Source organism: Dryobates pubescens, chromosome 15 (assembly GCF_014839835.1).
Source record: "Dryobates pubescens isolate bDryPub1 chromosome 15, bDryPub1.pri, whole genome shotgun sequence".
NCBI lineage: Eukaryota > Metazoa > Chordata > Aves > Piciformes > Picidae > Dryobates > Dryobates pubescens.
In genome coordinates this window covers 13,820,422-13,833,122 of record NC_071626.1, presented here as the reverse complement: position 1 = coordinate 13,833,122, position 12,701 = coordinate 13,820,422, and the positions used below count along the sequence as shown (strand labels likewise).

The following is a 12,701-nucleotide window of genomic DNA, read 5'->3' as shown; positions in this document are numbered from 1 at the left end:
CTGCTAGCCACTTCTGCACTTATGCTGAGCATGGCCTACCACCATGTCAGGCTCCAGGCCTACACTGCCAGATTGCTCACAGTGCTCGTCGCTGGCATTGCCACAATCCCCACTTGTTTTGTAGGCACAAGCACTGGAGGAGTTACAAAGTCCTATGTTTCTCCATGTTGTCCATAAACTGACTCTAGCCAAAAGTCATCCTATTGTTTTAATCTGGCTTCACAGAAAAGGTTGTGATCTCTCTTCACTCTGCAAGGGACCTCATTCCAGCTTCCCTTGCACCCATCACCCCAAGGTCTGACTGTGGAAGTGTGTTCCCTGCAAGACAACACTGTCAGCTTGCTGTGAGCTAGCATGGCATGCTGGCACTGTGCAGGGGATGCACACTCAACCAGCCCTCTGTGGTCTCTACTGGCTCCTGATAAGCTTCCATGAAGGTGACCTATTAAATCCTGTTCAGGTGTTCTGTGCTCACTTATCTTCTGAGCAACTTTAACCCCCGATGGCACTGAAGAGTTTGAGTGGCTCATGTGATTCCTCCTGTGTACCATTTCCTCTCTATCCTCGTGGCACTAGCCTGGACCAAAAACTGCTCTGCTCAGACCTCTCCCTTGTACTCCTTCCCAGGGCACCAGAGTGCCTAAACCTGGGATCAAAACTGTCATTGTTGAAGTGCTCAAGAGCACCACGAAAGATTCTGGGTTTTTAAAGACTAGCAATGTCCATTTAACTCCCCAGAAATTCTGCCACAAGAAGATTAAAGATTGTGCAGAGTTATTAGGGTATCTAAGAGTGTTTTCACAGAATTTTTTCTCCAGCTTTTGAAGTCAATCATCTAAATAGGAAAGTAGCAATGATAGCCAGAAATTACTGCTATCTGGAAGCAAAATGGAGACCTGCTGAATATCCTTGCCAAACTACTTGGAATTTGTCAACACTACATGCTGCCTAGGAGAAAATAAAACCCCATGAATTTTAGCTGCATGCTTTTCACCTCCAGCCTCAGATTTAAAGAAAACAGCCTTCCTACCAACATAAGCATGGAGCAAGATGGATACTCATCCTTCTGCAACCCAGCTGCTGTCAGCTCCTGTCGGAGGGACTGTCTAAAGCCCTGGAAGACCAATGCATCTGGTTACAAAACAGGTACAAAACCCACCCCTGGCACAGCAATTCCAGAAACATCACTGTGAAAAGCTAACACTGGGGTGAGGCTCAGACCACCTCCACTGCAACCATTTTCCGGGCAGGCTGGAACACTGGAGATCATACCTCTGCTGATAATCCTTCTTGTGGGTACTTCCTCCCTCCTCCCCTTCCAGCTCTGGCTGGTTTTAGCACCTGTTGTATCTTTTTTCAAATACAGGTTGCAAGCTTTCTGGGTAATCTCATGACACATTTGTCCATCTTTTGGAAAATCTGCATCACAGAGATCCTTGATTTGTGACCCCTGCTGCTAGTGGTTACACATAATTCATAATTAAAATAAAAAGTGAAGCTGCACCAGGGGATTGTTATGCCTGCAAGTTTTCTCCAGACTTGGATTACTCTCAGGAGACACAGGAGAGTTACCACTGAGAGAAAAAAAAAACAACAAAAAACCCCACAACTCAGCCTACTGGTTTACACAGAGACCATCAAAAATATGTGTCTGTATTGTTCTGACCTCCAGATCTCTCTTTTCTCTTCACATTTTCCTAACCTTTAAAAGACATGTAAGATAAACAGAGGAGAAACCAGGCAGACAACATCCTCAGAAGAGACGCAGGAATATAATCAAGCCCTCAGACACATGCACACAAACACCATAATTTATCTCTTCCTCCTCCTGTTTGATATTATCCCCTGTTCTAGTATCATAATCTGTTGCTATGGAAACAGCTATGATGTCACTACAAGAGGTTTATGGGTGCCTTGAACAGGAAGGAAAGGTACATGATGATGGGAGAGAAAAAAAACACACCTACAAACAGCTGCTGAGCAGGAGACACTTCCATAACAGCAAGTGTTAACATGGAAAAGATAAATACATCTTCAGTGCAGGCACTGCTGCAGACAAGAGCAGAATATAAACCCTGTTTTAAAAATAAAGAATGCTTACAAATTTTGCCTACAAGTAAAAATAATCTGGGAAAGCTAAAGGATCTTCCTGAGAAAAACAAACTTTCCCTGAAACGTTCTGCAAGTTTTTGGGGACTGGGTATTTTCTGAGGCTTGGTGCTCGAGTCCAACTCCCCATCAACCCACTCCATCGTCTGCTGCAACATTCCCTCCAGAAGTGTTAGCAGAACACCTCACCAAAGCAGCTAATAGTTAGGGAGTTTAATGGCCACCCACCATCCTGTGTGCCTTTCTCTAACTAGAAAAACAAAAGTCCTATCTTCAAGCAAAAATAAACAGAAACATAGAATCATTTAGTTGTGAAAGACCTCTAAGACCATCAAGTCCAATCATAAACTACTAAGACCACTACTAAATCATGTTCCCAGGCACCACCATACTTCCAGGGATGGTCACTCCACCTTCACCACTTCCCAGGGCACCATGCTGCAATCATTGACAAACTTCAGTGAAGAAATTTTTCCTATCGTCCAATCTAAACTTCTCCTGGCACAACTTCAGGCCACGTTCTCTTGTCCTATCACTATCAAGTGGCCTCCAACCATCATATCACCTACGAGTCCTCTCTTTGCAATAACCAGGTCCAGCGAGGTGCCTTCCCTAGTCGGCTCACATGCCAGCTGTGTCAGGAAGTTATTTTCCACACACTCCAGGAGCCTCCTGGACTGTTTCCTCTCTGCTGTTTCCTATCTATGCAGAGACACACCAAATTCACTGGATCACATCCAGTAACAAATAAACCCCCTGACCCCTACACTACAAGCACAAAAAAGAGATTTTCCTGCTCTCTTCACCCGAAAGGAAAACCATAATCTTACAGACTCGCTGCCAAGTGTACCGACATACCTGACCTGCTAATAAACAGTACATTGAGCCTCATATGCTCCAAACACACCCAGCCTTCAGGCACTGCACATCCATGTGTGGCATGATGCACGTGCAGTTCTCACCTATAAGCTCAGGCACTGCTGGCTGTGGTTCCCCACTCATACCCATTTTGATCACCTGGACTGACAGTGAGAGAAGGGCAGATGTGAGGACAGAGGGTGGGACAGTTACACGTGCCCTTAAAGACATCATGTACAGGTTGCAGGAACACTCAGCATGTACAGCCTGCCAAGGAGGAGGAGGGAGGACTGCAGTTCAAATTCTTCCTGCACAGCCACCTTCATCATGAGAAAGACAATGGCAGCAAGGGAGGAAACCACAAAGATCTCAGATCAGTGAAAAGTGATGGTGTTTCAGCTAATCTCTGCCCCATTAGAATTTCCTGAATATAGAGAGCAGGACCAGAGCTCTTACGGGAATGCTGTAGCATCAGTTTTGCCTCTGGTCTCAGCTCCAGCTAGGGAACTCCTAGGCAGACTCTCTGTCCTGCCTGTGAGCACTAGGATACAGGTAGTACCTCCAGTCCTCACCCACCTCTCCTTCCAAAGATGTTAGAGAGAGCAGCAGGAAAAAAACAGAAGAGACTGAAGTCAGTAAGGGGTAGTTGCAAAAAGGTCATGTGGGGATCTTCAACAATTCACCTGACTTTCTGTTCCTGTTGGCCTTGGCTGTACTTTTAAGGGGTCACCTCCTTCCTTCTGTTACAATCACTTGCACTCCTCTTCCTTCCCCACCTGTCACACTCAACCTCTTCTCTCTTGTTCCTGACCTATTTACTTATTTCTTCTCAACCTCCAGCCTATCCTTCCCTTCCTCAAATGAATCCCTGTGACAAAAACCCCACACATTGTGATTTCCTCTCCCCAAAGAGCCCAGCCAGTTTGTATAATCCACTGCTGCATCATCATCTACACAAAATGCAAATCCTTTAGGGTGGAAGCCATCTACCTCTTCATGTCAATGTCATGCCTAGTGCAGTCAGGTCCTGCTTTCGTTCAGCACTGGCACCACCACAGCAAATACCACTGTTCTTAGGAATACTTCAAAAGCACCCAAGGAGAGTAAAAGAATAGGACATGTGTAAACAATGACAAGTGTTCTGTGTTTTTTTCATTTTCTTTCATATTTTGGGGGCAAGATTCTGTTCCTGATTTTTATGAAACAGTTTTTCTCTCTTCTGTGCTTTCTGTTTGGGACTGCAAAGTGGAAAACAAAGCTGATCTTGGTGACAGGTGACACCAAGCAGGAAGGGACTGCAAAGTCAGGGGAATTAGCTTTTAATTTGAAACAGTCACGACAAATTGAAAGGAGGAATTTCAAATGGGACAAATAGGAAAATCCTATGCTAAGACAGGGAAGGCCTGCTACACACATACAGGACAGAACATGGCTCATGAGGCATCAGGCCTCATAGAATCTGGGAGCCACAGCACATCACAAGGCACACAGAGGTGAATGGTGTCACAGGGCAGAAGTTAAACCAAACAGGAATGCTGCCCAGTAACAGATGTCAAGGAATGCTTCTGTTCTACTTGCCCAGTGCAAGACCTGGGTACAGCACTGTGCTTTGCCAGTGTTGCTCAAGAGAGAGGTGGACCAGCTAAAGAGAATGCAGAGAACTGTGAGGATGATCAGAGTTGAAGGGAACATGGCACAGGAGAAAGAATTCAAGGATGTTTGAGATAGAACGTAGCCTAAAGAACACAAAGGCAAGGAGAGACGTCAAAAAGGAACAGTTCTCCCACATCCACTGTGGATGGGACAAGGAATCACAGCAAACAAAGCAGAGAGGAGTTACAGAGGAGGCAAAATCCTTTCAATGACAAATCAAAGGGCAGCAACTACATCTGGGGCAGGCTGTGGACCTGCCATACATAGGGAATACAGTGGACAAGCACGTTAGTATACATGGACAGGCACACACAAAGTAGAGTACATACTGCTTTGAAAAACTTTTCAAAGTCTTGTCTGTGCCCACTTCCTATGATTTAAATTATTTTGGTGAGAGATAAGTTTCTTTGGCATTTCAGCATAGCTTACAAACCAAAATAAACCTGTCAGTGACTGGAACTGGAGGAGATGTCAGTCTGCAGACCACCACTGTGTAACACTGTTGTTCCAGGTCTTGCTAATGCCTTTAAGGACTAAAGGTTATAATGAACAAGGAAGGCAGCTGCCCTTCTGACTTTCCCAAGTATCTCAGGCAAACACCAGTGCCTTGAAGGGTAACCTTTTCCTGCTTTCCAGGGTAGGAGTTATATGCAATTGCTCTCACTTCACCCTTCCAGAAACAGATGTCAGCACAGACCCTGGAAGGTGAGCAGGACAGAGAGTAAGGCGTGAATAAAGAGTGAGCTTCAGCTTCTCCAAGCAAATGTCCCATTCGGCAGGAAATGCTGAAAACCAAGGCAGCACACTATGCCATCCTTCACCCAGCATAAAATTCCTTCTCCATCCAGAATGCAACATAGATGGGCTAAGGCTCACCATGCAGAGTTTGTGCCCCACAGCTCCTCAGGTTTCAGTGGCACTGTTGCTGATGATACCACCCTCAAAATCAGAATCAAGCCTAGGAACAGCTCGAGAGGCTTATATCTCAAGGATGCTTGCCTCCCACTGCCTATTTTGTACCCATTCTGCAAGTAAGTAACAGACTCTGTTTCTTGGCATCATTCTGTCAGTGGCTTGATCAGCCAGCCACTCTTTATTTAGCACCTTGAAGATATACAGCACTGTATAAACACACACCATTACAGCTTATTATCACTTACATTCAATAAATAAATTCTAATGGCATGGCTTTTTAATTCTTTTAGTCCTGAGTCTGGACTCTCCAAGGTATTTTGCAATGTGGCTATGTCCTTGCCAGCCTACAGAGACAGGGGCTGCTCACCCACTCACCTGTGCGTGGAAGTCTCAGAAGAATGACTTCTACCACTGAAGTTACCCTACCTGGAGGGCTACCTGTCTTCAAGAGCAGTCCTAAAATACATGCACTTGTGCTTTCCAGAGGAAGGACCTTACTTACAGATGTGTCCAGATGAAGGAGAATTCAGGTGCACTCTCTGCACTGTAAATGGGGGAAGCAGTAATGCTCCTCTACTCTTCCCCCATGACAAATAGTCAAACTGCTAAATGCTCTATCTGGAGAGAAATTATCACCCACATTTATTTTCAAAACAAAAGCTGGACTTTGTATGGCAAGGGGGAATGGTTTCAAAAGAGAAGGCCACCTGTTAAACACCTCAGTCCATGTTGGGGTATGTAAACAGCTGAAGAAACAACCTTTTCTCTAAATAGCAATTAATTCTCACTTCTTGTTATCCAACAATTAACCTTGCAAAACCAAGAAAAAGCCCTATAAATAATATTTCACATTCAGAGGGCAGAGATTTCCTAGTAAGGGTGAGGAACCAACCTCATTTTTATAAATGGACTGATTAGGCTACAGAGGCCATGAGTCAGAAAGGTACTTCAGCGTGTGGCCAGCTTTAAAGACATAAACAATTCTAATTAAGTCAGCAGCACTGCCTGCAAGCTTAAATTTAGGCACAGACCTTAAAATACCTTCTTAAATTGTGTCCAGAAAGGAAAAGGGTGGAACTTTCAAAAACATCCATTTTCATCTTACCCGTCCTCTACACACACAGGGATGGGCACACCATAATAGCTGCCAGCCCACCACTGAATGTCTTTATAAACTCCCCTTTGCAGGAGTCTTGACCAAAGGTATGAAGTATGCCAGCTGCCTCGACACCTGCACCTAAGTGGTCTAATTTGTTTCATATTGGAGTCTCTCAGCCTAGTCTGAACAGAAGGTCCTAAACTTAACCTTGACCTCGCCATCTGGCAGGTTCATCACCTGGAACCCACTTGGTGAGGCCCACAGTCAGGACAGGGATTCACTTCCATGCTCAGGTCACCAGTTTGACTTCGGAGAACTTTCCTCCTGATTGACTATCTACATACTTTCAACATGCCACTGCTGTAATGTGACCAAAACTCATTCTTATTCATTTAGCCACCTAAGTACATTATCTACCTCAGAATAAATCTAATTTCCAGAGGTTCATCTAAGTTCAAAACCCTCACAGGCATAAAGAAGGTCTCTAGGTTGTCTTCCAATGGCAGAAGGCCTATACCGATCAGGACACATAGCTTTTACCTAGCCTGGATGACACCACATCCAGCAGTTTCAAAGCACCACATGAAAGTGAGCAGTAAATAGCAACCATTTTGTACATGGGGAAACTGAGGCACAGGAAAATGACAGTAACTTCATTTTCACTGACAGCTGAGGTGTACAGGCAAAGCCAATGGATTTTTTTCCCAACCTGTTACAGCCACGGAGAGGAACGCACTGCATGGAGTCCAAGGGCCATTCACTGTGGAGAGTAACTGTGCTTGCCTCTTTACCCAAGCACACTGTCTGTCTGCCCTGGGCCTTGGTTCCAGCAGCACTCTTTCCACTTCTGAAAATAACCCAGCATTTTTCACCCATTACATCTCAAACCCATTTAATCGCTAGATGCGGCAGCAAGATAAGAACAATAATTATAACTGGAGGGGGCTTCCTGTTACCCTGGCTATAGCCATACCCTGAGCTAATAAAAATGCACAGTTTTGGTTGCAGCATTGACTTAGTTGAAGTGTTGGTTATTAATTCATAAACAGGAAATGCCTTGGAGTTATCATCTCCCTGCACAAACTTTGGGGTAAAGACCTTTACTCTGCCTCACTGGTGCCACCCTCTCGATGAGCGAGATTTGTGTGGTTTCATGAGCTTTGAGGATGCATTCAAAACCCAGCAGGGCTGGCCTGTTTCTAGCATTAAACTGGATCTGATCCACAACCTGTCCAGGTTCAGATTTTCAGGCTTCACATCCCCTCATGTGACAAGGACAGCGTACAGGCAGGTCTCTGCCTGCACCAAGCTCCAGCAGCAGCACCCTTGGTGAGCTGCACTTTACAAATATTACCTTGATTAATTCCATAAGCCACCCACATAGAAAACTAGCAACCCAGCTGCTAAAAATACACCGTGAGTTGCAAAAAAGTTGTCAGGAATAAGTAAGAAGAGCAAAGCAAAGAGGAACAAAACCAAAACAGAGGTAATCGCTGTTTAGAAAATAAAGGTTAAAGTGTATAAACACCTCTTTTTACCCAATTCTGATGGCTGCCAGGTGTGAGGCACCCAGGAAACTGATGGAGACACCCACCTATTGCAGAAATCTACCCATAGCCCAGGACTGATTATGTCTAGAAGCAAGCCCTTTTAAAATGGGGTCTTTCCTGGTCCGTAGAGCAGGGCTTTGTCCTCTGCATAAGAAGAAATGTCACACGACAAGCACTCCAATGATGATTTTGCACAGCAAGGGCTATATTGCCTACTAAGAGTTCAAAGAACCAGATTCTCACCTGCCTCAAGCCATTCACCTCCTCTGAAGACGATACAGCCACCCCCGTGGAAGTCACATCTCCTGTGCTAAGCAGCACAGTGGACATTAGTTTGCCCCAACTCTGGGGCAGAGGCCATGCAGGATTACACATGATGAGGCCCACTTTGAAGTCCAACACATTTCCTGTACAGCTCACAATCGAAACTAAAATCCAGGTCAAATATTGAGTGGCGGTGTTACTTCTATTTCACTTGGTAGGTTTTTATGTCCTTCCTTTTGCTGCTCAGCTCTGCAACATGCAGGGAAAAAAAATGAATGAGAAAAACCCAGTAGAAGACTAGATGACAGCAAAAACTCTGAGTTCCTTAAAGAGAATGGGAAAATTCTTCTGGCACAGTGTGTGTAGAGAATTTCACACCAGATATTCACTTATTTATCACACCTCACCTATTAATATTAGGTGAGACACCATTCTGCTTCCCAGGGTTAGTATTCAAGCTAGCTGGTGCACACAGGCACACACCACCCTCATCGAGAGCCACGGGTGACTTTGTGCATGTGCTCTATGTTATCACTCACTTAAATTTCTACTGGAACCATTTCATAAGGCTTCTAAGGTGTCACATTTCCTCCCGGGGCGCCTTTTCTGTCAAACAGCCTACGTTCAGAAATCCGTACGGTGAAGATACTGTTTCACCTCCCCTCGCCCACCTTGCAGTGGTGATGGTGGGCATGTGTGTGTGCCATTCGGGACCACTCTGTCAAGAGCAGGAGCAGAAAAGCAACTGCCCCTCCCAGCACTGATCTTGGCTGCTTCGCTCTTCCTCAGTGGCCCTATAATACCTGATGCTCCAGGGGAGGGCTACAGACCAGACTCATTATGCACACAACATGAGGCTCGTAAGAGAGGATGGCAGTCCTTGCCTCCTTCCAAGGAGGAAATCACATTCTATGATAGGTAAGTTTTTATCTATGCACTGCGATATTGCAGGGAATTCTAAGGACCTCTTTCATGGCAACTGGGAGGAGAAAAATATTCATTAACCCCCTCCTCCGCTTCCCTCAAAGTCATCCAGTAGCAATTTAGTCTGCAAACATACTGCAACAGAAACCAGATAAAACAATCCCTATCACCCTTTACACTACCCATTGGCTCCTGTCACTTAGCATATTCACCTACTTTAAGGCTTGAGGCTTGCCGCAGAGCCTGGCCACGGACCCTTCTGCATCAGTCGCAGGGAATTCGTTTTTACGAGTTGCTTTTCAGGGCATTTTTTTTCCATCTGCTCTCTTTTCCAGTTAGGCAGATTCCCGGGCGCCGCTGAAGTTAGGATGCTCTACGGAACCGCTAAACTTCCACCGCACGCTTCGGTGCGGCACCACCGCCTCCTCCGCGGGAGGAAACCGGCGCCCTGCCGGGCCGAGCTGGCTGCGGCCGAGGCCTCTTCTTTTCCTTCCCCTCCCTTGCCCTGCCCGGCTCCGGGCAGGCGGCCGTGCCGGCGCTCGGCGGGCGCCCGCTGCGGCGCGCCGGGGATCGCGGTCGGGCTGACCGCAGGCCCCGTGCCTCACTCCGCCCCCGGCCGCTGCGGAGCCGCCGGGCGCCGCCGCCCGCCACGGGGCACCGCACCTCCGCCCGCCCGGGGCATGCTACCCAGAGAAGAGCGAACTTCAGAGAAATCGCCGCATTACCCACCCTGCCAGGGGCACCCGCTCAGGAGGGGCTGGGCAAGCTCAGCAGTGACCAGTACGATGCCAGGCAGGCCTCACCGGCCTGCCGGTGACCCGGGGCCGCGCCAGGGGGGTAACAGGCCCGACCCGGCGAAGAGCCGCGGGCGGAGGCCGGGCAGGTACGCACAGGGGCTGCGACCCCCTGCCGCGGCCGAGAGGCGGCGGCCAGCTGGCGATGCCCCCACACACACACTCCCCACAGCTGGCCCCCGCGGTCGCCCGGGGCCGTTGTGAGGCACCGGGGGTGACCCGGGCGCAGGGGAGGGCTCGCCGGGCTCGGGGGCCGAGGCCGCTCGACAGAGCGGTGCGACCGGCAGAGGGCGCCACCGGTGGGCCGGCTCAGACCGGCACCTCGGGCCCGCCGCGGCCCCTCCGCCGACACCGGCCCGCCGCCGCGCAGGGCCCCGCCGCCGCGTCCCTGCCGCGTCCCCTCCGCCTCCCCCGGTGGCGCCGCCGCCCTCAGGCTTCGGCGGCCCTGTGCACGGCGGCGGCGAGGGCGCGGAGAGACGGCCGTCCTCCGCTGCCGAAAACGCTCCTCTTTGTCTGCCTCTCGCGAGTCCAAACTCCGCACCGCCGGTGAGCGCGGGGTTGCCTAGAAATAACCCGGCGGGCTGGTAACTTTACACCGCCCGCCGAGCGTCCTCCTCTCGGGCGCTGCAGCCCGGGCTCGATTTTCTCCTCAGATAAGTTTTGCCGGCCTCGCCATAGGGAGAAAAGTACCATGTCCCCCGCCCCCTCTCCTCCCCGCCGGGTGCCCGAGTCTCTGCCGCCACAGACCGACCGGTCCTCGGGCGGGTTAAAACGCTGGCCGGGTGGATGTCCCTGCGGTTTATGTAACGCTCCTCGGCCAGCGCCAAGCCGGGAGGGGTGACGAGGAAGGATAAATACATCGTGAGGGGATTCAATTTAACCTGATGCATTTAATTAAAAAAAAACCAAAACACTCTCCCTGAAACATGCGCCGATCTAACATCTCCCTGGTCTCCTTTTTTTCTTTTTCTTTTTTTCAACACCAAAAAACTAAGTTGGGGTACTTGAGCTTCTCGCCGCAGCCCAGGCTGGGCTGAAGGAGAAGCCGTGCGAGCTGACAGACTGCTGCCGGCAACCCCGTCCCCTACCGCCGCTGCCGGCGGGATCTCCGCGCCCCGGAGGAGAGCCCCGGCGGGGGGAACTCTTGGGAAATCGGTGAAAGGAGATCCTGGAAATGAAAACTGCAGCAAGGAGCAGGCAGGCACACACACACGGAGGCGCAGGGCAAGCTCCGTCCACCTCATTGTTCTGCTCGGCACCGGCACGGACTTCACCCACCACCCCCCGCCGGGGCCCGAGTGTCCGGGACCGCGGGACTGGAGAGGGCAGGAAGAGGGAGAGCAGAGCTGGGGGGCCGACCCCGCGCCTCGCCCCGCTCCCAGCCGGGCGCCTGGCAGGGCGGGGGTGCCCCGCCGCCGCCAGTCTCCCTACAACAACGCCGGGGGACGACGAACCGCAGGCTGCGGAGGACCCCCCCCGGGCTCCCCCCCCCCCTCCCCAGCAGGGCGAGGGGTGCCGGCAGAGCGGGCCGGGCCGGGGCTTACCTTCGTACATGGGGGCCATCGGTGCAAGGACGCCTGTTATTCATGGCAACGCCGCCACGAACGACGCGAGATCGCAGCCCCCCAAACTCAACACACATCTGCCATCTTGAGCGGGTGTCTCTCGGCGGAGGCGAAGCTGCCGCCTGCCTTCTGCATCGCTGCCCGCCTCAGCGCGGGGGGAGCCGGGCACATCCAGCCCCGCTGCCGGCCCTCCGACGCGGCCGGGGCGGGCGAGCGAGCGGGCGGGGGGCGGCGGCGCCGGGCCGGGCCGGGCCGGGCCGGGGCCGGGGCGAGGCGCGGGGCCGGGCAGGGGCGGCGGGCGGCGGGGCCCCCCCGGCTCGGGACGGCGGCGTTGGGGAGGGACGGAGGGAGGGAGGGAAGGAGAGAGGGAGGGAGGAAAGGAGAGAGGGAGGGAAGGAGGGGGGGCTGGCGCGGTGTCCCTGCTCTCAGCGCGGCATGGCTGCGTGTGCTGGGGCGCCTGCAAAAGTTGCACTGGGGGTAAGAGAAAGGGAGAGAGAGACGGAGGGGGAGAGAGGGAGACGGAGACCGAGACAGAGAGGAAGGAGAAAAAAAAAAAAAAAGGGAAGGAAAAAAAAAAGGCGAAGGGAGTTTGCAAATAATCAAGCGCCGATGGCACTGATCGCGGCTTCCCAGAAGGAGAGGGAGCGAGCGAGAGAAACCCTCTGCTGAGATTATGTGGGATCTTGTTTAACAACACATTTCAATCAGGAGAAAAAAGGAACAGTCAACAGAAGTTGGTGAAACACTTCTGTCTTCCCCCCTCCTCTTTAAAGAAAAGAGAGGAAGGGAAAAAAATAAAAGAGGCAGCTGATTGAAGCTTTGCAATTCACTGGCTGTGGGGATCATATAATTTGAGCTCATGTTTTACAATAGCATGGAAAATTCCTACCTCTCCCCCCTCTCCCCAGATAAATCTTCTATTCCCTCAAGGCATTTCACAATCTGGTTCACTTGACAAAAGTTCCAATTT

The 12,701-nt window shown here is 50.4% G+C and overlaps 1 protein-coding gene across 6 annotated transcripts in view; it reads right to left on the bottom strand.

Annotated features, from left to right (window-relative positions):
- The window catches only part of HIPK2 (homeodomain interacting protein kinase 2), a 130,754-nt gene extending 118,819 nt beyond the window's left edge, over positions 1-11,935 (bottom strand). For 2 of the 6 annotated variants that reach the window (XM_054168193.1, XM_054168199.1), the window contains exon 1: positions 11,711-11,934. In XM_054168193.1, coding sequence (XP_054024168.1) covers positions 11,711-11,729 — 19 coding nt within the window. In that variant the 5' untranslated portion in view covers positions 11,730-11,934. Of the gene's footprint in view, positions 1-8,427; positions 8,698-9,584; positions 10,091-11,710 lie in introns of those variants that run through there. The other 4 variants (XM_054168196.1, XM_054168195.1, XM_054168194.1 and 1 more) reach the window with 4 other exon arrangements.
- Between the last annotated feature and the right edge of the window lie 766 nt (positions 11,936-12,701).